Source organism: Accipiter gentilis, chromosome 21, assembly GCF_929443795.1.
Source record: "Accipiter gentilis chromosome 21, bAccGen1.1, whole genome shotgun sequence".
NCBI lineage: Eukaryota > Metazoa > Chordata > Aves > Accipitriformes > Accipitridae > Astur > Astur gentilis.
Window position 1 is genome coordinate 13,335,392 of NC_064900.1, and position 27,279 is coordinate 13,362,670.

General features: G+C 39.4%; 1 protein-coding gene across 2 annotated transcripts in view; it reads left to right on the forward strand.

The window, feature by feature from the left end:
• The window catches only part of EPHA3 (EPH receptor A3), a 236,785-nt gene that overhangs the window by 176,498 nt on the left and 33,008 nt on the right, over positions 1 to 27,279 (forward strand). The window contains exons 7-12 of one of the 2 annotated variants that reach the window (XM_049824741.1): positions 4,657 to 4,819; positions 7,171 to 7,273; positions 7,738 to 7,805; positions 12,108 to 12,233; positions 19,952 to 20,137; positions 25,518 to 25,579. In XM_049824741.1, coding sequence (XP_049680698.1) covers positions 4,657 to 4,819; positions 7,171 to 7,273; positions 7,738 to 7,805; positions 12,108 to 12,233; positions 19,952 to 20,137; positions 25,518 to 25,579 — 708 coding nt within the window. The remainder of the gene's footprint in view (positions 1 to 4,656; positions 4,820 to 7,170; positions 7,274 to 7,737; positions 7,806 to 12,107; positions 12,234 to 19,951; positions 20,138 to 25,517; positions 25,580 to 27,279) is intronic. The other variant, XM_049824742.1, reaches the window with a different exon arrangement.

Below are 27,279 nucleotides of genomic sequence, written 5' to 3' on the forward strand. Positions count from 1 at the left end.
GAAGTGTGTGATCAAGAGTTCATATGCACCAGACAGCTTGCTTAAACCCAAAAGCCAACTGCTTGACAATAGGAGCCAGACCATTTAGAGCAAACGGATTTTAAAAAACAACCTTCTGACACCAGTGTTTTTAATGTGCAGTCTTGCAGCCCCTTGGGGAGTCAGAAGCCTGTTCCTCAGGGTTTGTGAAAGGTAACTAAGAAAAGTAAATCTCTTGTCAGGAGGCTTTAATCCATTGCCCTTTTTAGGTCTGCAAATTGAAAAAGGTTGAAAACTACTACTCTGTACATGTTAAACTTACCTGAGGTCAGAGCAGCCCGTGCTGGACTGTTACTCTTCATCTCTTCTCAAAATGCCTTTGGAAGATGCTGCTTTTCAGTCTGAGATCTCTAAGCAGCCCTTCGCCCCTCCTCTTTTGAAAAGAGAGCTTTCATTTTAAACTGGTGCAGTCCATTTGAATTTCTGCTTCAGAAGTTGTCTTGGTTGTGCTCATCAAAAAACCCACTGCTGTTAAGTGGCAGCTGCTAGGAAATAAACCCTTCACAGTTAGCGATCTGGGTATGTCTCCTGACAAGTCGTACCTGATTGCTGGTAGATGATTTATGTTGAGCCGTTCTTTTCCCTTCTGCTTGTTTTTACTTGCCATACCTTTTGTAATCTCTTAGAAATTAATAAATACAACATTAATAGAGTAATACAGGTCAGCCCAATTCTGTCATATACCTTGTCCATGCAAATGTTTGGGTTTTTTTTTTCTTTGTTAAGTTGTTCTTAAATTTCAAAGAACACATGATATTTATGGGCAACAGCATGGTACTGATATTCAGGATGTTAGAATAGATTTGGAATAAAAATAGAATGTCCTGTATGTAAATTATGATATCATGTAGTTTTTCTGATGCATTATTGGCATAAAGTATGTGGAAACTATTTATTTTCTACAAGGGTAATTAATTAACCTGTTCAGGGTTTTTTTCACCAGTGATTTCACTTGTGTAACCAAGAGATAATAGAGCTTTATGGGATGTTTCTAGAGAGATTGAGCTACAGTTTTGGGAAACTTTTTTAACTTTTTGGATTGAAACTGTGGGGTTTTAATGCATAACATCATGAACTGAGTGTGACAGTTTTTCAGACTCGCTGTTTGGAATAGAATTGTATTTTCTGTAAAAAGCTATAGGGCCTGGTTCTGAGGCCCCAGTTACTGTTTATTCAAAACATTTAAAAGAAATAAAATCCTCTTTCAGAGGAATACTGCATGGAACTTCTAGGCATTTATTTTATGGTAGGGCATAACATTTTATGTTAAGTTAATGGTACCAAATGACACCCCAGTTTAGTCCAGCTATATAATGCTGTGCTGCATTTTAACTGTCTCAGCAGTCAAAGCACACATATAACACAAGTCAGGTTTCTTTCTTACACAAGCAGATACTTTGTTTCCTCCTTGTCCTTGCTCGCATAATTATGTTTTCTGGAAGGAGTATCTTGTCATGCAAAAAAAAAGCTGTCTCCTAAATACCACACACAAACTATTAATTGCTTCATTTAAATATGTGGCTTACAATTATGATAACTAAATCCCACACACTTTATTAAGGTGAAGTCTGCTGCAAACAATGAGTAAAATTTAATTGCAGTCTCAATAAAACAGATTTGACTTTTCCATCATTGAAGTTATGTGCTCAGTAGACTGGTTAAAGCCAACAAATAAATAACGATATCTAGTTTGTGCTCTTTCTGAGTCTGAAAAAGTAAATTACATGCAAATGCACTTGGTTGCTTTTAAACTCTTATTATTCTGGCTTTGAGGGTGGGTAGACCACACTTACTCCACAAGGTTTGTAGGAACTGTCGTACTGATGAACAGTTCACACCTGACAATAAGGGGAAGCAGTATCGGGACTGTGGGTTCCTCCCGAAGATGTGTAGTCTGGTTTTGGCCTCTCAAGTGTACTTGCAGCTGATGGAGAAAATGTTCTTCCTCATACAATATAAACACCTTAACTGTGCTTATCTGAAAAAGGTCATACTGTTGACTCTTACTAGTACTGCCACTATAAATGTTAAATGTATCCAAAATATGTCTTTTGTAAAACATAGTTTAAAATTATAAAAGCTCGTTTCAAATGAGACACTAAAGGTAGTGGGATTTGCTTCCCAGAAAGACTGTGTCTGGTAAACTATGCAGAAATATTCAGGAAGAATATGCTTTGTGCATCCAAGCTCCTATTTATCATAGAACAGAGTGTTTGATTAAAGTTCTGCTTGGCAAAGACTGACTCTGCTTTTTGTATATTCCTTCTGCTTATGGCAGCTACAGTGCTGTGTTTCTGAAGTTTTACTTCATCTCCAAGAAAGATAAACTTGGGCTTTTATGTGGTGTTTCACTGATTTGATTACTAGTAACATAAAAAATGACTTACAAAATATGTGTGTAAAAAGCTTACCATAAACTAAGATACCATGACATCCTCCATACCATTGTTTTAAACGTTTATTTTCCAAGTTCCACTGCGGATTATTAACAGACAGGGCCGTGACTATATTTTCCCTTGCACATATGTATCTGCACAAGAAGGAAATGTTTGCATTTCATAAAAGCAGCCTGAAGTGAGATCAAAATGAATGTCCAGTCATAGCATACACAAAAGATTTTATGTCTTAAAGACAAGATTATTATGTCTTTGAATTTAAAATAGTTGCCTACATTCAACTGAGTGATGAGATAAGGAAAGCCTGCAAATTATAATACTAGGCCTTTGTTAGTTCAAAAGTAAATAATTTTATGCAAACCTGTTAGCTCCTTAGAAATGTCTTCCTGTAGGTTTTCTCCCCTGAATTTATAACAGAAAGCTTTTTCAGAGAGGTATCGGGAAACGATGAGGAGGTGCAATGCTGGTTTCCTTTTTATTCTTAGTGTGAGATGAAAACGGGCTGTGGTAAACATTTTTATAGTCATTCTTTGAAGCCTAGGTCCAGCTCACCCTCTTTGAGGTTTTGATTCTGGATGATAACCTTTAGGCACAGGCTTAGCTGCCTGCTCGTTCTATCGTTCTGTCGTTCTGTCGTTCTGTCTTTCTTTCACCCTTTACTGTGATTACTCACATGCATGATGTTGAATATTATGTGGAGATTCTGGCAATTTCCCTAGCTATGGTGTAAATGGTTCTTTTTCTCTCTATATCAAAGACCGCCAGGAACAGAGTAGTTAGGCTTCTGTAGCACCAAAGTGAACAGTTTCTGATGTCAACCTACTAACTTAGAATAAACCTAACTTTCTTACTGCAGACAGCACTGCAGAGCAAACAGGCTAAACTAGCTCTAGTCACTTGAACGTTTCACGTGAAGGTGAGGTGGCTTTGACAATGAATGCGTTGAGTATTTTCAAACCTCTGTACTTGTGCATTGGCACTCTAGTGCCGTTCAAAGTTAAAATGTCAGTACCTTGCAAGCTAATGCGGTGCCATAAAACATAGTGGGAATTGGGTGAGATTGTTTGCATCAGACATACGTTAACTTAACTCAGTTTCTGCTTTCAACCAGGCAAAACTCAATGGTTTTAGTATATTTCGGAGTGTTCAAAGCAAAAGGGCAGCATATGAAATCCCCACCACCTCCAGAATAAAAAAGTTCATGGTTGGGAACCTAAACAACTGAGATTCTCACAGTTCCCCACATGTGTGGCTGCTGTCCAAGAGTTTTTCTGAGGCAGTTCCAGCTGCCATTTTTAGGAAGCTGAAAATGGTCTCTTGGTGCAGGATGGCTTTAGTAAAATAAGCAATACTTCAGGCTCCAAATGCATGCTTAAATTTTTAGGCTATGTGCTTACAGTGGGACTGAGACATACTTTTATCAGAATTAGCTTTTTACACAGTGTGAAGTGTATCCAAACTTACTAAATTACAAAATGGTCCATTCCTTATTTTATATAAAAAGTTGTTATGTCAGAAATATGTGACTATTAAACAGAGTGTGGTCGTCAGAGTATTATCTGTGCTGGACACACACCTTGGTCTTTAGCAAAAAGTAGTAAGGAGCAAACACATTTCCATTCTAGCTAGTAAAGCCCAAATGAGGATGGACGCATCAATCTCATGGTTTTTATAGCATAGTAGAAAACCAGTTATATTTGCCTGTTCGCGGAGCTGAGGTGAAGAGCCTAAGTGGAGTTTCTTTTCTGACTGTTACAAAGGTAAACGCTGTCTTGTAAAACACGAGGCAGTAAAAACTGAATCCTGCAATAGCTCTGCAGGGTTCTAAAATGTCTAAGCTGGCCTGTTACAACTTCCAGTTCAGTGCAGTAGGCAAATCTGGTTTATGATTTTAAATAACATTTTAATCTTCATTTTCTTGTATTACAGACTATGGACAAAATGATGCAAAGCCATATAATGAAATGTCATATACTCAGCACGTCTAGTATTAGATTTACAGCACAAGGCCATAGAAGCTCTAATGATTTAGATTTCTTGCTAATCAAAAGGTTTTTAGCTGATTGAAAATGAAAGGCTGTACAAAAATTTGTCAGGCTATAGATATTAAAAAAAATACACTGGTGGTCTCCAGGTGATTTGTAGTAATTTTATACTGACCACCTCTTGTTTCTGTTTTTTTAGGGTGTGGTTTTAATCTGATAACTTCTCTTCCCAAAAGCAGGAACAAGAGACAAGCTATACTATTCTGAGAGCCAAAGGCACCAACGTTACCATCAGCGGCCTCAAACCTGATACCACCTACGTCTTCCAAATTCGAGCCCGAACTGCAGCTGGATATGGGACAAACAGCCGCAAGTTTGAATTTGAAACCAGTCCAGATTGTATGTATTTGTTCAAATGGTTTATACTGACATCGTGCCCAGTTTCTGACTGATTTGAATGGCTGCTTTCACGCCTTTTCTAGTTTAGTAAATGCAACTCATAACTATTTATGATGTGTCTTTCTGGGTAGCATTGCTATATAACTTTATATTTTATCATTAAACTTGAAACATGCTATAAAGAGTATACCATGACTATCAGAGGTGGTATTTTCTTCCATTCTCTACCCGACCTCTGCCTCTTGCCAGAATCGATTCCTTGCTAGACCAGACCTCCTGCCAAGGGAGGAAGTTTGATAGAAAAACAGATTCACAGCCTCGTGCTGTTCCAAGTTTGTGACCTGAACCCTTTGGACTATAAACCCCTGCTCCTAGAGAATTAATATTATATTGGTCCATTATTCCTGTGGGTCAGGGTGTAATTCTCCATGCTACTGCAGAGCAGTGCTGATGTCTCCTATGTAGCCTTGAGATGAAACTAATATGCACAGGCCAGGAAGGATGGTCATTCAGCTGAGCAGCTGGTCAGGGAGTTAGGCTGTTTGGGTCCCTTCTCCTTTCTTTCACTACATTTCTCGGTGGCCTCGGGAAAGTTATTTACTAGTCTGGCACTCCTTTTTCTTTCTCTAATGCCTAGGTAATAGCATTATTTAACTGATGACCTTATAGGTCTGTTGTTATATCAGAAAGACTCTTAATAGAGCTCATAGTCTTAAATGTTACTTTCTCATCACTTGGTACTACATAGTAAGTCAGACCTTCTCTTTGCTGGAAGCTGAAAGTGGCTTAATGCATCAAAAAGTCAGCCTTTGCTTAGGTACCCAGTTACTGATGTAGACTGATGATGCATAATCAAAGACTGTTTGCTTTTTAGAAGGTTGGGCTTTCACAGGAGACTCATATCTCCTGTTCAGAGTTATAACACAACTAAAGACTATAATTCTGATACTCTCTCATAAAGCTTATTCCTGTACTCATGATAAGGCTTGAGAACCCATGGTGTAAGAAGTGCTCTGCTAAAAGCAACCAATTTTCAACCAAAAAGAGTAGCATCAAGCCAAATGGTGTTTCACTTGGCTTCCATGTCTTTTTGCAATATGTTATGTACTTCATCCCTCCTCCTTCCTCCCCCACCTCAGCTCTTATTCTGAAAAGCAAACAAACTTCTTGTTTAAAAAAGTAGTTACAAATCGCTGTTGTGGTGACATGCAGCTTTGGCATACTGGATGAAACTCCAACTAAAGACAGGACAAACAAGTACAGCAAGGAGAAAAAAACAGTTGGAGTGATAACAAATTTAATAATTCAGAGGTTAATGAGTTTTCTCTGCAAAGTACTATCAAAGAAAAAAGAAAAAAGTAGCTGTCCGAAAGTGTGGAAAGTGACAGGAGACACTGGTGCACATCATGATAACGAGCGTACCAGTTATACAGAGAACAAGTCACATAACTTTGTTCCTATTGCCAAGTTACCATAACTACATGAGTGCAGTTGTAGGTCTGTAATAGGCAGAGGCTCTTCCCAGGGGGAATGGCGTGACTCCAAGCAGGCATGTACACAAACTGTCTAATTTGTGGAGAGCAGGAGCGCGAGCTTTCAGCTCAGTTTGGACAGCTAACTTGAAGCGTAGTGCTGAGGAGCCTAATTCTGCCGTGCTTGGTGAAGTTCGACAGATGTCTGCTGAAGATTGTTCGTAATGCCTAAGGTCTAAAGGTGTCCCGTCATAGTATAGCCGTCTAGTGCGCCAAAGCTCCATGCTTAGGGACCGCAAGGAAGCATCCAACATAAGGCAGAAAATAGCCCTTCTTTTTCCTATAGACATTGATTAACCATGGATAGTCCTTCTATCTGCTTCTGTGTGTCCTGCTTTTCACAACCTTTACAGGGATAGTGTCAAGCTTAACTGGGAAGCTGAATTCATTAAAGCACTTGCCATCATACAGAAGTGAGAGTAAGGGTGATGATTACTGACTGGCTGGGATTGCTTGCCAAGGAAGAATTTCTTACTGACCATGACAAATAATATGTATGTCATGGTATGCATGTTTGTATTTACATATATGTTTATATGTAAGTATCGGTTTAACAGCAGTTACTGTGATCAGCAAGAGTAAAAATCAGCAGTAGCAGAAACAACTTTGGTAAATTGTCAAAGATGGCCAGAGTCTTTTGTTTTCTTCCCTTGTATTTATTTCTCTGATGAAAAACTACTTAGTAGATAAAATATTTGGCAGGAGACCAAATGCTGTGTAGTGATGACTTAATCTGTCTGTTCCCTGTGTGTCAACTGTGATGTAATCAGTGTTATGTGCGGGGGGCGTTATTTATATATTTTTGTGTTAACTTTCCAGCATTCTCCATTTCCAGTGAGAATAGCCAGGTCGTAATGATTGCTATTTCAGCGGCAGTAGCCATTATTCTCCTCACGGTTGTGGTGTACGTCTTGATTGGGAGGTTAGTTTATCATCGGTTTTGCACATTTACTCCCACTTCCATTTCCCTGAGGGGCCTTGATGAGCATGGCAAATTGGGTGTCGTCAGGCAGTAGCATGGCTGGTTTGCACCTTCTCCTTTGTCTGCTGCCCAGGAGCTCTGAATACTGCTTCATGCTCGGTAATGAGCCCGCGAACATTAGCAGCCCCAATCATGCAGCAGTTGTTAAAAAATGCTATAAACACATTCTTAGGCAATTGTAAAATTAAACTGTAGGGGTCAAAAATCAGCAAATCCTCTCATTAGCCAATTTCCTCAAATTCCCTGAGAACATAACGTGCCTCTATAAGGCACAGAGAATGTAAATATCATTAAACTTTCAAACAGGCATTTAATTGTGGAGGGAAAACATTTTATTCTGTTTCCACCTGCAGCTAACATATAAAATTCTCTATATTAATTTTTTTTCTCTCTGTTGCTTGTAGATTCTGTGGATACAAGAAGTCTAAACATGGCACTGATGAGAAAAGACTACATTTTGGGAATGGCCATTGTAAGTTACCGAAGCCTTTTAATGCTTCCAGATCTGTTGAATTCATTCCCTAGATAACTGGTATTTTTCAATTTAAAAAAAAAACAAAAGTCATACCTCGCTTAAACCGAGGTGAAATTGGGAAGAGAATTATCTCTTCTCTTGTGGGTAAGGAGATTTTCCCCAAACAATTATTCTTTGTTTCAAATTCTTTCGTCTGTGTTCAGGTTAGTAATGAGCAAAACATCGCCGTCTATGTTCAAACAATGCGTGTGGTTAGCAATATGATATTGATTCTTTTGTGCATTACTGAAATGCAGAGTGTAACTTCAACTTCCTCATTACCAGCTGTTTAAAGTCTAAGAAATTACTTTTTCTTTTCCCAAAGCAAAAAATAAAATCAATGAAATCTGTCTTGATGACTACTGGAAGGACTGTGAAAATTGCTTGCTTAACAGAGTTGACCCACTAATAATTTAGCTTGGAATTAGTCTAAGCATAGGCTGAAAAGTGATTTGGAGTAGTTTCTTAAATTAAGAATAACTACTAAACAAGTGTCTCTCAAATTAATGAGACTTTTAGATCCAGCTCTGTTTACAAACATGTTTTGTTGAAGTCCTGATTCCCCACTTGTAAGAATGAATATGTCTGTGCTTTCTTTGGGCCTCCTCGAGGACGAAGAAGAGAGCCTTTCTAATTACTTATGTTGTCTTTGTATCACAAAAATTGTATATAGTTCAGAATGTGAGATTTTGCTTATCCTGAGGAATCTGGGCTACTTTTGAAACATGTTCAAAAGCCAAACCAAAAGCCTGTCTATTTCTGATGTTTGCATATTGTTTTTAATAAGGCTAAATGGGACTTTATTCATGGCTACTGTGGGTCATTAGGGTGTGCCCTGTGAAAGGAGCAGTGTGGAGGAAGATCCCATCCAGGAGATGCTCAGGGGAAGAAGTGTTGATTTTCTGAGCCTGAGCTTGTGTCCTGGCTACCAGGAAGAAGTAGCTTGCTATGACCCATGGCTGGAGGAGAATGTCTTCCTGAAGTATTTCACCTCCGCTCGGATCCTGGATCCTCTCTGCAGTGTGTATAACCCTGCAGCACTTTTCCACAGCAGAGGAGCTGTGGATCCTGAAGACTTGATCACAGTCAAAGTTCCATCCATACCCTCTTTAAAATAGAAATAAATTAGTTTTGGAGCAGGAGAAGCCGAGAGGAGAGGAAGGTGGTAGTTTAACATTCATGATCAGAAGTAGGGGGGGCATTCTTGGGTTTTTATCAGTGCGTTTTGGATTTTTTTTTTCATTCTTACAGGACAAAGATAACACCCTTTATAAACACCGAGACTGGAAATTCCTTTTTTCTACCCACAGAATTCTTGGTGTCTAGTGAGCATGTTCTTAATAAGAAGCAGTAGTTTGTCTCTGAAGCTGTTTCAGCTCCAGATAAATATCCTGCTACACCATGTAAACCGTATTGAACCATCTATGTCTATTGCTTAGCATGTTGTAAGTCTAATGTACATGGGGTTTTTGCACACAACGCTGGCGCTGTACCATCTGCAAGAAAAGAGTTGTTGGTACCATAATCAGGTGCCTCCCCACCAAATAGAATTGAATTAACATTTTAATGAGGATTTACCTGCAGTAGTTGGAAATTAGAACTGCTTCCTAATCCCAGTGACAATGGAGTGACTGTTCTCTGACTGTTCATATTATTATTAAGTTTGGAGCTCCTCCTTAGCTCCAGGGAGCCATGAGCATGCATATCCACAACACGTGCGCTCCTTCCCCTGCACTGTCAGGAGATACACAAGCGGTAACAGTGGGTTTGCTTCGTGCAGCCCAACAACCGCTAACCAGCTAGTCTCAAAAAATCTGTACGGTTACATGTGGCCCATAGAATTAATGCTTCATCATCCAAATTTAATGAGGTTATAAAATAAAAGCAGCCAGTAAAAAAAGTGTCACAGACAAATAACAGGGCAAAATTTGCTCTCCTTACTCCCACACAAAGGAAAGTTGCAATCGCTATTCTTAAACTTGTCAGTGCTGTTAAATTCCTGTGGATTAAATTGCTTTTAATTTGGCTTCAGATATTTATGTACTGTTTTCTGAGTAGTGCCATGCTGATTCACTGTGTAGTAAGAGCAGAGCCAACCATGGACCTGGTATTTCTGTTAGAAACTCTTGAAAATTATTTCTTCATTTTGTAGATATTTATCTGTGTGGATTTGTATGCATGTATGTGTGTGGCTGTGGAAACTTTATTCTACTAAATTACAGTCTTTCTCAAAGAATAAGAAAATTGCTCCTATGAACTAAAAAAAGATAAAGTAACTTCCATGGCTGTCGTAAACTTTCAGCATCTTAAATACAGCAGCTGGTTTATTTCAGTCAGTTTATTCTGAATTACTTTAAAAAAGGCTTCAGCCATGAACTATTCCCTGCAGCCTTATTACAAATCCTATAATATTACTTCAAAGGAGCAAAAATGTTTCACCTCCTCAGATCCTCTCCCTTTGCCTTCTTCGGCTAGGCCCTTTTTATTTTTTTGCTACCTTGAGGGCAATTCATGCTGTTAAAATGAAAATGTAAATTATTATGTTTGCACAGAATGAGCTGTAAAGTAGTACAGCTTAACACATGTGCATGTGTTTATTATCTGTTTTTCATGACAGAACCCAGTTACTATACAGGCTGCCCTTAATTATCGGTGTGAAGGGATAATTCTCCTTGCAGTCACCATCACCTGATCTTGGGAACCTCTGGGGTCAGCATTAAAAATCTGCAGCCAAAAACCCCACAGTGCAGAAGCTTTTAATTGTTATTTTTATTGGGGGTATGAGGGAGCCTGTAATGTACATTCAGTATGGACGGAAAGGAGCATTTACAAGATTTTTAACCAACAGCAATATACAGCCAATTACTTTTTGTTTTACTTGCAAGTAATTCTGTAATCATCGGGCTCTTGAAGGAAACAGTCGGCATTTAATGCCGTGCACACGCAGCCCTTGTGTTAAGAGCATGGCTCTTAGTTTGCATTGTTTTCGAGGCAATTAGCTTGGGAACTCAGTTTTATCATTTCTTTGTCAATTCGGAGGCCAATAAATCTCCATAAAATTGATTTTTTTTTTTTCCATGTACACTTGGGATTGTTTGACAAAACAATGGTGTGCTCTAACTAATGGTCCAAAGGTATTTTTTCCCATCTGTGTAACCCCAGCAAAAAAGGTTTAACTATTCTAGCAGTCAACAAATTGATGCAGTATAATAATGCCAAGCTGGAAAGGATATTCCTGAGTGGGTTAAGGTAGTGTTTGTAGGAGGAGCTAGCATCTTTTACAAGACCGACTGGTACAGTTAGGAGAAGCTAGAATACATGTCCAGGAATGCAAGTTTTGTGTCAGAAGCAGAAAACTTCAAGCTGGATGTAACGGTTATTTCACTTTTTGTTAACAAAACATCTTTGTGTTCTAAAATGAATACAGAGGCAGGCATGCATGCAAGGTACCAGGTACAAGCACAAGCAAACAGAGCCTTGAGCTGGGAAAGGGGAATAAGTCTATGCTTTGCCTTCAGCGTCTTTGCTGGAGAGAAAGGCTGGGAATGATAATATGTTCTTCCCACCCCTAGTCCTGCTGGAGGAAGAGATGTGGAGAGCTTGCAACTGCCCTTAAAATCATTCAGTCATTTGAACTAGCGCTTGCCCTGGGAAAACAGAACAATCCCTGGCCAGGAAACAGTAGATGGGGATAAAATAATGGCATGGATATTAGGGTAACAGCACTAGAACCAGACTAATATTAAGAACAACTGGCTGCCGTCCTTGTACGTACTAGCAGAGGGATTGAGGCAGAGGTGCATTTGTTCATGTATAATTTTTTCTTATGCATCTTGTTGGAGGACTCGGAAAGAAAAAGTTTGAGTTAATGTGCTCTCCTTAATATATTCCTAAGAACTTTTCAGGTTGACTGTAGCAGAACACATTTTATTCCTTGCCTCTTTGTTGTGATCTTGAAAGGCACAATATAAAGCAGCAAACTGGGAGGGGTGGGTAGTATTTTAATGTTTGAAAAGTGGTTAAATATGGCAAGTGCAGATATTTTTAAAATTGGTTTTCAGACTTCTGTGCAATAACTACATTAATGTCTCTGGTTTCACTCTACGTTAAGATTCATGAAGACCCGTCAAAAGCAGTTGATTTGAAGAAGCAGTGTACCTTTTTCTTCTACTGAATTGATTTCTATTGTCTCATGAGCTTTCTTTAGAAGCGTTAACTAAGTCTAAGTAACATTTTCTCTCTGAATTTGTTTCTACACAGTAAAACTCCCAGGCCTGAGAACTTACGTAGATCCACATACATATGAGGATCCCAATCAAGCTGTGCATGAGTTTGCCAAGGAACTAGATGCTTCTAATATATCCATCGATAAAGTGGTTGGAGCAGGTAAGGACCATCAAATATATTGAACTAAAGGGAGTTTTTTGCTGTATGCTGTTTTACATCTTTGGGTTTCTACGTGTGACTGGAAAGAAAATGTTCTAAAGTCTTCAAATCAGTAGGTCATATTTACAGCTGACTTCAGTGCATATGAAAAGTTAAGGGCCACACAGTTCCATTTTTTTCCCCCAAAGAAAACAGATAGCAAGACAGTTTTTCAAAGGACGCCCGTCAGCCCACACTTGGACACAGCTCTGCTGGGAGTGAAAAGAGAGTTCAGCTTCGCTTCTATGTTCCTCTTTAAAATCTGTCAGCACAGAGAATGGTATCAACTGTGAAGATGTTTTCTTTTTTTCCCTTAAAAGGACTGTTGATTATTATGCCTTGAGTGAAACCACAAACTCATTTCATACCAGTCACCACGCATCCATCAGACTGCAATGACCTTTGGTCATCGGATTGATTTTGGTCACTGCTTTGGATTTGAATTATCGATTTAGGAGGAAGGGGTTGTCTGTCTGATAACTGATTGTATGAGCCATACAGACGCCATAGATTGTTGGGTTTACAGAAGACTAACTGTCGAAATGAACAGATTTTGTAGCAGAGGAGCCAGATCACAGAAAGTCTCGTCTCACTGAGTTGTCCGTGTTGCAATGCACCATGTAGTTCCTGATTGGATGTGTGCTTGCTCTTTGAAGTGAAGTGGCAGATTGTCTCATCGAGTCAGAATATCATGAAGTGTTAGCTTTCCTGTTAAATTAAAGCATTTGTGAGAAGTACTATTGATTTTTAATCCATTGAAAATTACTGGTTCTTTTATTATTGATTTTTTTTGCTTCTCTCTAAATTTACCATTTGAATTAAAATCATGAGATGTGAGAGAGACAGACTTCTAGTGCACAGAAAAAGATTTTAATTTGGAAGAAAATGTAGAACCAAGCTACGGTACTCAGTGCATCTCCTGAATCACCCAGTAAAAAGAAACAGTATTCATCCTCTCTTACTGCAGCTGCTCCACTGCTTGTATGAAGTTAGGTTATTATCTGCAAAGGTAGAATTCTTGTTCCTTGCTGGTTTTAATTTTGCCCCACAAGAGTGCACTGTTCTCCATCATCTTCAGTCAAGGCAGCAAAGCTCTGCTTACTGCACATAATAGAGAATTAATAGGGGGATAGAGAAGGGGGTTACTGAAAAGCTACGTTCAAGAGCAGTATGTTTCTTTATAAGACTTCCAGGAGCCTTCGTTCATAAATGTAAGCTTTCTAAACTTGGTCTATATGCAGTATATGAATCTAGAAAACAAATTCATAAGAAGCAATGATATGTCATATTCTATAGCTCGTTGTTCTGACCTATTTTTAATCAGAATGCAATGAGAGGTAAACCAAAATTAGCCAAATATGGCCTCTGAAAATGGAGAAAGAGTTTTCTGAGAGGCTTCAAAAAAGGAATATGTCCTAAAAGAGTCAGGTGGTATTAAAAATAAGTCCCTTTGCTCCACTCCACATCAGTGAAAGTGACAGTAGGTTCTGCAGGTCCTCTGCATTGAAGCTTGGACTCAAGATATAATAAAGACATTTGTTGGAGGCCATGACTCAGATTCATGTAGCCTAAACTCTATACAGCATTACAGTCGGCATTTCCTATTAACAATTGCCAGAGGTGCCAACAGGAAGAACCAGGCAGGGGCGAATAGATGAAAATCAGGCTGTAGAGTGCTGGGAGCTTCCAAAATGCATTCGTAGCATCACTTTACACTGCTGTCATGTTCAGCATGTGGTGGCTTTTGCAGTTGGAGTGAGTGCCTCCGAGGCTGCTTTTGCAGGAAAACTTCTGTCCTCCCTAAAAGCAGAAAGGCATTTCCTGTCTCTTACTTGAGTCAATGACTTATTTGAGTGAATGACTTAGTCCTTTCCTGCCCTTCTCCTTTACAAATGCAAGTGTGAATGAAATTATAAAAAGACAGTGATTTGAGAAGAAGGGATTCATTTAACTGCATTGAAGTGTGACGTAAGTAATGAGACCTTCAAGTCAGGCAAGAAATCTTGATATTTGGAGGTACTTTTCCAAGTAGTTTTTCACAGCTTTAGCCAGAAGTCTCTGAGAATAGAAGGCAGTTTACATAGCTTTGAAAACCTACCCAAATGCAATAAGGAAATACTCTTGTCCAAAAGAACCTCAAGAAAAACACAAGGGATTTTAGTGGGAGGCTAAGCATAAGAAAATTGAGGTCAGGAGCCACTTTTTCAGATTTTTCTTTACAGTAATTCTTTCTTTTAAAACAACTCACTTGTTTTTATGGATCCAGTTCAGCAAACCACTTAAGAAGTTTGAATCCAATTGGATAGCAAGAGAATGCTACAGAAAGTACTTTCTTGATTTGGGGTAGATTTAAGTATGTGTTTTGCTGAGCATGAAAGCAAGCATCTGCTTTTCTTTCGAACTTTAAACATACTTGTAGCACAACATCTTGTTGATCAAAGTGTTTCTAAAATTTAGGGGCTACCTTTCCATGAACTTACTGTGAAGGTTTGCAGTGTCTCAGAGCTTGCAGAGCCTTGCTAGAGGTTCACGAGGTTTATGAAACATTCAGCTTAGGTGCCTCTCCAACTCCAAGGGAGTTCTGTGCACAGCAGTACAATCATGATTTAAACCACAGCAAAGTAAAGGGAGTAGCTAATTTCACAGAGTCATCTTTTACTTGTCCCCTGGGTCTAAATGCACAGCAAATGCCATTCACTGATGCACTAAGCTGTCTATTTAAAAAAAGAAATTAAGATCTCCTGAAGAGAGATTTTTATACCATGAACAGCCCTCCTAATAGTATCTGTTTGCTTTCCACATGTAAATAGACATATCAGTCTGCAGGGCAGGTTATACAATGTTTATGTGTGCAGCATAATTAAAAATAAACACTTCAGAAAGGCTTTACGTGAAAAGCCATCAACCTCATCTCTTAAAATCAGTGCCAGGTTTTCCACCTTCCAACTTGATCACAAGTCCTTATTCCTCCTGAACAATACCTGATGAGATCTAGTCCATTTCTTACTGGGACCATATAATAATGGTTTGCAGGAAAAAGATGTAGTGTAACTGCATGTCACTATGGGTGTTGACCAGATAGACTTACGTAGCATCCATACTGTCCTGTATATGAAAGAACCAAAGGTTAACATAGTTGGGCTGCCCAGTGAGCTTTTTCCAGTGAAAACGTTTTCCAAGAAAGAAAACCCATTTTATATTCATGGACAACAGTAAGCTCCATTGCTATAAAGCGTCCAACTTCTAGTCTCTTGCAGCATCCACTGGCCTCTAGGCACTTGTGGAATCCAATTAATCACCCAAGTTCTAAATTGTCCAGCCATGGCTAAATTGGACTGTGTTGATGGACATTACCCATAACCTTTTCCTTCCCAAAAGTCAAACAAATATCAGATATACAATTCTGGTTAGAAGTGAAGGATTGATTGCTGGTCGGTCTGCTTGCTGAAATCATAGCTATAGTCTCCATTGACAGTAACTGAACAATACTTTTAAGAGGTTAGCTTGTTATAGCTTTTTGGACCATTAAAACATAGAGAAAAGGGAGTACAAAGCTGGACATTACAAGATTTAGGTCAAGCACTTTTTTCGCTTCCATTTTCAAGATGTGCTTTGGTCTTCCTCTTTGTGGTGCTCTGACAGTATTGAGCTGGGGTTAGTATTTGAACTGAAGCAGTTTTTGTGCTTCGTAAAGTATACTAGTCATTTTGGCTTGCAGAGGCTGAATATTTTTAATTGAGAAGTCTGAACGGAACTCAACGCCCATTAGTTACTAGTAATAGGTTTTACAGTTCATTTTCTGAGCTGCTTCCTGTCTTGGCAGCCTGAAATACAAATAATGTTAGAAACAATGGATGTAATGTAAGTGCTATTTCAGTAGTATATATGTATATAAGGGTATACCCTGGTTTTCATTTTTTTGGTTATTGAATTAATAGCACGGTACCATGACTTGTTAAGGGAGAAGCCGCTGCCCGAGCATTCGCACACCAATCAAGGAGTCACACACGCACACACACCATCCCAGGCTTTAACTGCTGGGTCCCGTCCCGAGTCCCTTCACAGCAGGCGAGTCCGGCGAGCCGACGGGTGCCCCTTCTGACTCCTCACACACGCACTCGGCCTCGGGTGCTGCTTCTTCCCTCGGGCTCCACCCTAGGTTGTCCTTGCCCTATGACACATTGGTTCAGTTTGTTTGGTTAAATTGGCTGTCTAAAAGAGAAACTTTAGAAAATAAAGCTGAAAAGTGACCTCAAGAGGTCATTCAGTCCACACCTTTGCCCCAAACAAAACTTGTTAGGTACCGTTCTTGACAGATGCTTATTTTTTACAATTTCCAAGATAAAAGGGGTTTTAGCCTCCCTAAAAAAATCTTTTGTACTGTCCAAGTGTCCTTACTGTTAGAATTTTTTTCCTGATCTAACTGACCTTTATTGTAATTTGCAACTATTTGGTTTGCCTTTTATGTATAGGAAATTGAGTCGGTGTCCATCTTATTTATAACCATAATTCTGATAAGCCAAAACTATTGTCATGTCTCTCTTCTCATCCCTTGCTGTATATAAATAACACCAAATCCTTGAGCTTTGAACGTGAACACACAACCCTGACTTTTAAGATTCTGGTCATTGTTATTACTCCCTTTATCATTCCTGAACTGCAGTGCCACAAATGGGATACAGACTCTAATGCCTGCCATACTGGTGGCAAGTTAATAAAAGAATAATTTCAATTTGCACATAAATGGGCTGAACGTAACATCTGAAATGTATCCCATGTGGTATCATATCTGAAGTCAATGGTGAGTGGCTGTCAATCCATAACATGTTTCTGAGCATTAAATCTATGAAGAGCAACATGATTTAAATTTGCCTATTAAAATATGTGGGGTTTGGTAATTTTTAGTTTTCACAGATGTCACTTAATGTAAACAATCAGCTGCAGAGATAAAGAAAGAATCATTGTGGGCAAATGAGCTCCAAGAGCCTTTGCTCTTTAGAGGCCTAGTAATGATATTGTATTTAGGATTATTACACATTAAGTTGGGAAAAGGTCGTATGTCAGCAGTATAATCACTCTTTCCGTGATGTTTCACTCACAAATAAAAACAAAATTCCCAGTTTGCATAATGCGATGGGTTGACCCTGGCTGGACACCAGGTGCCCACCAAAGCCATTCTATCAGTCCCCCTCCTCAGCTGGACAGGGGAGAGAAAAATATAACAAAGAGCTTGTGGGTCAAGATAAGGACAGGAGAGATCATTCACTAATTACTGTCACGGGCAAAACAGACTCAGTTTGGGGAAAATTAACTCAAATTTATTACAAATCAACCAGAGTAAGGTAATGAGAAATAATAAAAGCAAATCTCAGAACACCTTCCCTCCACTCCTCCCTTCTTCTATGGCACAACTTCACTCCCGGATTTCTCTACCAAACCCCCCAGTGGCACAGGGGGACAGGGATGGGGTTTACGGTCATCACACGTTATTTTCTGCCACTTCATCCTCCTCAGGGGGAGGGCTCATCACACTCTTCCTCTGCTCCAGTGTGGGGACACTCCCACAGGAGACAGTCCTCCACAAACTTCTCCAACATGGGTCCTTCCCACAGGCTGAAGTTCTTCACGAACTGCTCCAGCATGGGTCCTTTCCACGGTGTGCAGTCCTTCAGGAGCACACTGCTCCAGCGTGGGTCCCTTCCACGGTGTGCAGTCCTTCAGGAGCACACTGCTCCAGTGTGGGTCCCCCACGAGGTCACAAGTCCTGCCAGAAAACCTGCTCCGTGACCTCCTCTCTCCACAGATCCGCAGGTCCTGCCAGGAGCCTGCTCCAGCGCAGGCTTCCCACAGGGTCACAGCCTCCTTCGGGAACCCACCTGCTCCAGCGTGGGGTCCTCTCTCCCCGGGCTGCAGGTGGAGATCTGCTCCACCGTGGACCTCCATGGGCTGCAGGGGAACAGCCTGCCTCACCATGGTCTTCCCCACGGGCTGCAGGGGAATTTCCGCTCTGGCACCAGGAGCATCTCCTCCCCCTCCTTCTTCACTGACCTTGTTGTCCGCAGGGTTGGTTCTCTTACGTGTTCTCACTCCTCTCTCCAGCTGCTGTTTTCCGTCTGTCCTAACTTTTTTTTCCTTCTTAAAAATGTTATCACAGAGGCGTTACCACTATCGCTGATTGGCTCGGCCTTGGCCAGCGGCGGGTCCGTCTTAGAGCCGGCTGGTGTGGGCTCTCTCTCTCTCGAACACAGGGGAAGCTTCCAGCAGCTTCTTACAGAAGCCACCCCTGTAACCCACCCCCCCCCAAACCTTGCCACACAAAACCAATACACATAAAAATGATGCCACCTAGATTTAGATTTTTAGGGTTTGTTTGTTTCCAAGTCAAACTTTCTATACAAGGCCACACGACGAAATATGGATATGAAGGGCTATTTATTTTTAGATCTCATGTATGTTGACAAAAGAACCTGAATAGGCATGTATCATTGAAAAAAAGAGTGTTAAAGCCCTCCAATAACACTATAGTTTCTCGAAAGAAAATAAACAAAACACAAAACAGAACACCTTTCTTTTCTTCTCTGTTCAGTTAAGTTTTTTCCTTGTCTCTAAAGATAAATAATCATGTAGGGCAATTCTTGTCATCATGGTTTTTGTATATTTTGTCCATTCTCTGTTTTTATTGTATTTTTCATTATTTCAATTATTTTGTCATTAAAACAAGGAGACAAAAAGTTGCTACTGTAATTTTAACTGACATGTTGTATGTGCAGTTTATTATATCATATGAAATCTAAGATGGGGTGTTGTATAACTGAGAATCAAAAGTCAGTTGCTGCTCAAATATTTTTTAAGATACTGAAGCTTCCTTGTATGCTTTCTGTAATCAGTAAATACAGAAATTTTCAAGTGAGTATTTTCTTCCAGCAATTTTTCAACATATTTAATACTTGCTCATTTGAATGCTAAGATAATCTTCCCTGTGCACTCTTCTTGGATGTTACGTAGCAAAGGAAAAATCACGTTGTATAAAAGTAAACATGCAGTGATATCTGCTGTTTCCTATTTAGGGATCTCATGCAATATACGGTGGGCACAATATTAATGGTGGACTATCAGGTTCCATAGCCCATAGTGACAGTAGATATTTGCATGATTAGATCAATCTGAATAATGATGGAACAAAGACAATCTGTATGGATTTCTTTTTTCTTTGTAGCTGTGTAGATAAATTCTTTTGTTAAGAATTATCTTGCTACTTCAACTGAAATAAGTAAAATAATTGGGAATTGGACTATCTCTGTCTGGTAGAAATGAAGAGTGTAATGTTCACAAGGATGCATGACTATTCTGATACTTCTGCGTTAATCAGCCCTCCTACTATTGTCTCAAAGTGCAACAACTGAAACAAAAAGGGGATTTTCTGGTGACATTTATGCATTCCTCTGCTCTGCAGTCATCTGGATATGCAGTGTAAATAAGGCACATTGTCCAGTTTGACAGCTGGAGAACCCAAGCATGGAAATGTTAAGTAGTTTTCTGAAGGCCTCCTTTGGAGCTCCAGTCTGTGGCCCACCAGTAAACATCACACTTCAGGGACTTTTGCTGAATGCTAAGTCTTCTTTCTTAAATCCCTGTGAAATAACTACATTTCATCTTTTGTTATTTTTCCACTTTTTTAGGGGAATTTGGAGAAGTGTGCAGTGGGCGCCTAAAGCTACCATCTAAAAAGGAAATTTCAGTGGCTATCAAAACCCTGAAAGTTGGCTACACAGAAAAACAAAGGAGGGACTTCCTGGGAGAAGCAAGCATCATGGGACAGTTTGACCACCCTAATATCATTCGATTAGAGGGAGTCGTCACTAAAAGTAAGATATGACGGGGGCATCTGTTTTGCATGGGAAGTGTCACCGGAAGTGTCCCTTCCAACCTCAAGTATTCTGCGATATTTGCTGATCTTTCAAGGAAGAGCAAAAGCAAGTAAAAAACCTGAACCATCCATGTTTACACTCTGCAAACCCTTCCAGAAATGTTTATGTTACAACCCTGTCAATATGTACCAAATAGCCTTCAAAAGCAAAACAGCAAAAACACATAGCTTGGCTTTTGCAATGTATATTGTATTTCCTCAAAAGCAGGAAAAAAGTTACCCACGTGAAAGCACCAGCTAAACCCATGCTGATGGATCCAATGAAGAATGGTGTCGGAGGCAGTTGCCCACAGTGCAGCTGCAGGACCTTCACTGTCTTGCTGCTCTCAGGCTGCTGAGAACTTAGAAACAAGACCCTGGGTTGCTGAGCTGGGAAAAATTGGGGAATAAAAATAGTATGCTTGAAAAAAATATAGAGAACATGGAGAAAAAGGAGCATTTCTGAAGAACACTGCAGCTCAGTAATAAACTGGAAGTTTTAATAAACTCCAGAGCTACAAATTGCTACCAAGTGGCCAGGAGGCACTTCCTGATAATCTGTTAGGAGTCATGGAGTCTGATGTCATAAGGTTTCCTAATTGCACTGAAGCAGTATGTTCTGCTTTCAAGTAAATCATCAGATTTTATTATTAGCACAAATTAATGAACAGCCTACCTGGCTACAGCAACTGATACTAGTAAATTAATAAGTCCAAATTTTCTCCTACATGATTTTCATGCAGTGAAAATATTCCATGTGATATTCGGTATGTACCGGTATGAGGCATTTTAAAGATCCTGATCCTCCAGAATTTATACCTCTTAGTAAAAATATCAAAAATAAAAATAGGGGGCTTTAAGCTGTCAGTAGTAAAATTGATTTTATTTCTTTGATAATATATATGTACTAATCAACATTTGCTAAGTCTGCCTTTGCGTGTTTTTGTTATGGGTTTGGGTTTTGGGGTTTGGGTGTTTGGGTTTTTTTGTTAAAGCATATTTTTGTCTATGTTTATAATAATAAATCACCTTCTCTTTTTGAGACAAAAAAAGTAATTGAAACCTCCATCCACATGTGGTACCTTCCTGGAAAAGTAACATATTTGAAGAACCCTCTCCAGCCCCACTTTTGTTAAGATAACAGCAAGTTGTAACAGGCATTCCTGAACGGTGGTGTCGGTTTTAGAGCCTATCTTCCCCATGGCAGCCACGGTAGTCTCCTCAAAACCACCCAGATCCTGCATGCTCTTCTCTTTATGAGCAGCTGATGGGATTTGGTGCTGGTGATGCTGCCTCATTTAGGCAAGTTCTGGCTTTCATTGCTTGTGCTGCTGATTGTCCTCTACCTTGAGGTAGAAAGGCAGAAATAGTTGGTAGTAGAAGAGAGAGGTTGCATGAAGTACCAAAACTGGCTTGTTCTGCAAGACATAAATTCAGAGACTTCAGCTACACTTCCTAAATTGCCATCGCAGCATAAGGTGATAAATTTAATGAGTAGTTATTAAGTGGGAGATCAACAAGATTTTATATGAAGTATTCTTAAAAATACTTCAGGAATGCTCTGAGATTTTTCAGGGGCGTCGAAAAAATTGGTAGGATGTTTCCTAGTTCATCCTAGAGGACTGCTGGCAAAGCAGCTCCTTGCCATTTCAGTGAACTGCTTGGAATGTGCTGAGGATATTTCCAGTTTAACTGGGTAGAAGTATACTGAATACATTGCTGTTAAGTAGATGGTTTTAAGGAATCTTTTTTAAAAATTGTGTGATTCAAGGTTTCACAAACATAGAGAAGTATGAAAGAATTTCATAGCTTACTGCAACAAATTATATGAAATAAAAAACCCACAAGAATGTGTCTAAAAATAACTAGTGAAAGGTATGTAAAACCCTGTATGTTATGAAGAGACATAATTACAATAATAATGCTTTTTCTAGGTGTGATTCATGAAAGTCTGTTTTGCTGATTTAAATAACAAAGAAGTTATTCTTCAGCTTAGGTCTCGCAGTCCCATTAGGAAAGGGCTGCCAGGTCTGCCTGTATAAATCCAAGTTGTCTCTTGCTTTTTTAATGACACACACTCTGTACATTCAGAGTAAGATTTGCAGTCCCAAAATTACTTGAAACACCAGCATCAGTCTGTACACAGCTGAGCTAAAGTCTGTTTTGTTACATTTTGTATTCCTGTGGCACTTGAGAAAATAATTTAATTGCTGTGCACACAGGAATTTGTGCATTGCTTTTGAATGTGCATTACTAATTCTGTCTGTATTCTGTTTAAGTGACTATTAGTAAGTTTGCTACTCAGCTGTATTCACAGCAGACTGCTGTCTGTTTCGGGGGGGTTGGGAGTGCCAGCTGCCTGTCACAGTATGAGAGAGCAAGCTCTGAATATTCCCAGCTGAAGTCAATAAAAGCCTCAGGGATACAACACCCTCTCCAGATAGCTTAAATACAGGAGTTGAGAAAACTGCTCTGAACCTATTTGTATCCATTTTACTGGGTAAAATTATATGGCATAAATGCAAGATAATAATTTAGTTTCTTTAACATTCTGTAGGGTGATAGAAGGACAAGAAGGCTGTGGGGTTTGGGTTTTTTTAAACCAAACCAATATAGTGTAATAACAAATTAGCAAGTGCTCATATTTTTTAATGATAGCTATTAAATCACACTCAAAAGCGTCAGTTTATGTACAGTCAGTAGAGAGCCCGTGGAGTATTTGCTGGATCACTCTCCGTACAGGTAATGCATGACAAACAGGCAATACAATCTTTTCTTCTTTAACCAAATTCTTTTTGACAGGCAGCCCTTAGCTATGATCTAGCTTTTCATACTAAGCCGATCTCTGAAACAACTCCTAATAACTGCAGTTGTCACAATCCCTACAACAGGACCATTTGGTATGAGAGGTTCTCAAGCTGGGGTGGCTCTGGTTTGCCAGTGGGACAACCCACTGGCAGTACGAAGGAGGTGCACCCACCAGATAAGACTTCAGTCCCTTGCTCCAGCACACAGTTGTTCCCCTGCTTCACATTGATTTCTGTTCTGCCTTTTCCTGCCACTACAACCAGTCTCCTGGGCACGCTGTAGGCAGTAGTCTTAATAACCAGCGCACATGTTCTGCCTAGTTTACTAATAATTTACAGCAATTTGTAGCCTGTTAGTATAATAAATTTCGGCAACACTGTTGACACAAGTTGTTATCGTGTATAAACGGCTGTGCTTTGATAAATGAATGCAGAATGTTCTTTTAAAAGTGCACCGTATTGCTTCAGAGCATATGCTTCTTATTATGGACATATTTCCAACTGAACAAGAATGAAACCCTTCACTTGGGGATTTCTGCGTATGGGTGAGCAAGGCAGGAGGATGCTCTCAATAATTTGAAAGACATATCTTCTTACTCTAATTTCAGTCTTCTGATGTGTCATAAAATTGACTGAGTTTATACAGAAACCAGGCAACTGTCTCCTGGTTTCAAAGTACGTGCATTTATCGTAGAAATTTTTGGATAGCCCTACTGGTGCGCTGCCCTTTACTTGAAAGATCCAGCAGCATTTTCTCTGTGTTATCAGAAACGCCTTTGGTTAATGTTATACACACGGTGTAAGTTAGGTACTTTTCCTTGCACTGCATATTTCTTGGTAACAAGAGTAAGGAAGCAACAGAAATCATTTTGAGGTTTTACGTCATTAGGTCTTTTATCTGTACTATATCCTATATAATTCAAGATTAATGTTTTGGATAAAGAGTTTGTTCCTACTAGTTAATGGATGACAGAGTCGATTACCCATTAGCGTGATTCCCACAGTATAACACATCATTTGCACAGCCAAAAGAAAATATTTTAACCTATTAATCCATACAAAGAGGACAAAGGATTTTCTCTTTATTATATTAAACTCATTCTTTGTAATCAATATTTCTCTTCTAAGAATTTCTATTTGGTAGAAGTTGTATTTTCTGAAAAACAAAAAAATAAGTCGTTACCATTTACTTTGCTTTTTTAATGGCTTTCTTGCTTCTAATTATACTGGGTACCTCTTTCAAGCCTCATGCTGTTTAATTTTAAAAGCTAAAATATCACCGTGCCTGCTATACAATATGCAGGCCTTTGTCATGCTTTTACGGTCAGATGCCTTCCTGTATTATATGTGAAATAATAATTCATCTCTTTAAATAACTTCATGCTCTTACCCACCTCTCACTCTACCACAAAGAGAAAATAAACAAAGCTTTAGAAAATATTATGAAATAATAAAATCCATACGATGGTAAAATATTAGCAGGGCAATGACCTTTGTCTGGAAACTTCACCGTCATCACATTAATTTTTGCATTCATTTCTCTCCAACATGTCAGAGTTGCATATGAAATCTTGGTTATGTTACAAAAATACCTTAGGGTAGAAAGAATGGTTTCACAAACTGATCTGAATCTGCACATACAAGTTTTGAAAGATATTAGAGGCTTTTCAAGGATGCAGGACTGTTTCTTTAGAGCGTGCCACTGCCCCGTGGATGCAGCGTGTTTGGCTCCCAGCTAAGTTGTGCTTGGCAGGAGGGGAGGTTCGTGTTATCGGCAATCCCGCCGCGGAGGGAGGCAGGACTGCCTGGAAAGAGGGCTAACCCCCAACAGTGGAAGGTGGCTGAGTCACAGCTCTGCTTCTCTTTCCAATGCCCTGTATTACTTTTATTCCATCTCTATCCCCACCCCAATGTTTTCCTCAGGTTATACTAGGAAAATACTGAAGCTCTACGATTTAAATGCATTGTAAATGCCCTCCTGAGGGAGAGGTTTTTGCTATTGCCTCCACGTAAGCTATTTAATCTCTCCTTTACCGTAGTATCTGAGGAACATACTGACTGTGCCTACGTGGTAGAGCACCGCTCCACAGTCCTTGCACCTCCGTTGTGCAGACCAGGGCACCTCTGGAGAGAAACTGCAGCTCCTTCCCAGAGGGGGCCTGGGGACAAATACATGCCAGAATACACCTACTTCATTGCATAAATTCAACGATTATGTGAATGATCATATTCAGCAGTGATGGATAAGACACCGTATAGTGAATGTGCAGGATGCTTCACTTTGTTTCTTGGGACTTGAGCTGTTAAAAATCGTATCAGTATATGCTGAAATGACTGTTATTTCTGTTGATGTCAGTGGAATCACAATTACGTTGTGGACAGAGCTGGTTTTGCCCATGCATCTTTTGCTTTCTTTCTAAATGTAAAATTATCCTTGGGATTTGGAAGATTTGGGGACAGTTCTGAAATGCCTGGTTTTACTGATCATTATGTATTCCTTTTAAATGCCTGACCCCTGTAATATATTTGCAGGTAAACCAGTTATGATTGTAACTGAATATATGGAAAATGGTTCCTTGGACAGCTTCCTACGGGTAAGTGCAATAGAGAACTACGTGGTGCAAAATTGGCTCTTGTTCTGAATTTGTTACGAATTTGCTGCCACTGTACTCTGATCCATCATCAGCTCTTGTTGCTTGATATTTCATTATTTCCATTCGGGTTTGCGTGCATTGTGATGTGCTCAGAAAGCCAGGTGGGTGTCTCCTAGTCCATTTTGACTGCTTGCAGCAAGTATTATTCCAATGAAGAACATTTTTGTTTTATTAGTATGTCACATCAATAATAAAAAAAAACCAAACCAAACTAAACCAAAACAGCATTCTGGCACACAAAAATGGAAATTGTTTTTCTGAGGGCTGAATTATTACCGTAACACAGTTGTGCTTATTGGTTGGCAGCCTGTATGTCTTACCAAGCAATTCCAAAAGTGAACAGATTTGTGGAAATTTTATCAGTAAACCAATAGTATTGAGCCAAGAGCTGTTTCCCTAAATATGAAAAGTTTAGGGAATAACCCCTTGCCTGAGGGTATTTGAAATGTTTTGCTAGCAAACTTTATTGGCCTATTTTCTTTCCCCAATCTTAGACATACTAATACTGTTGTTGATTTATCTTTGTTTTCTGTCAGAGTTGGTAGTGAGCCTAAAAAAATGTGAACGCTCCTTGTGTCACCAAGATTTACTTGTGGCAAAACAAGAAGTGTAGCAGAAATGAAATCCCATCTGAGGGGAAACACTAGTTTAATTTTAATTTGTTAGGGCAAACTCAGCCATGGATGGGAGACTGCTTTGGTTGTGCCACAGTTGAATGACATTATCCCCCAAATTCATAACACTCAACTAGATGTTTAACCCTGAAAAGGGATATATCGTCAGCCTTGGTTTCAGTATGTACTATATATGTTATGATGTTCACTGGAGCATGTAAAGTATGTATAAATAATGTGTCAGTATATCTGAATGAAATATATCTGTACTGAACTATATACATATTGTTTAGGCTGAAAATCCTTGAAGAAAGCTCTGAGGAAAGGAGAATAATTTCTGACTGTACAAAACAGTTGTTCAGCTTGTTTGTTCATTTGAGTGTGGGGTTTGGGGGGGGTTACTACTGTTTTGTGGAAACATAGATAAGAACCTTGTGACTCATTAATATCACAGGCAACTCAGGCCATATAACCCTTTTTATAAATGTCTTTTAAAACTAGTTAGTTTGCTTTCCCCATTGCCATTGAAAGGCTATCTGAACATCTCATTCCTTTCATGGTTAGAAACCTTCTGAGTTCTAGCTAAATCTTTTGCAGGGTCTATATAGATCCTCTTGTGTTGGCTCTAGTTAAAGAAGGTTTCATAACAGGGAACTGTTGAGGGTCTTCCGTAATAATGAATTTCTTCGTGAGGGGGAATACTGAGAGGCTATTTAAGCATCCACTGTGACAGATATTTGTCTCATGTTTACAGTGCTAATATTGCCCCTAAGTATATTAATCAAAAATGAAATGAATGCAATCATTCTTGCAGACTGATTCATGTGAACTCACCCCACATGGCCGAGCCAGTTCCCATGTATTTAATAAAATTCTGGAAGAAGCAGCAGGAAGAGCTGGAGAGCTGCCCATGATGATACATTTACAGCACTGAGGGATCCATTTGAGAGCAGCACTAGGATGTGCTGTTGTCCTGTCCTCTATGTATCCGTTTATCAATATCAAAGCTAGATGTTAACAAACAGC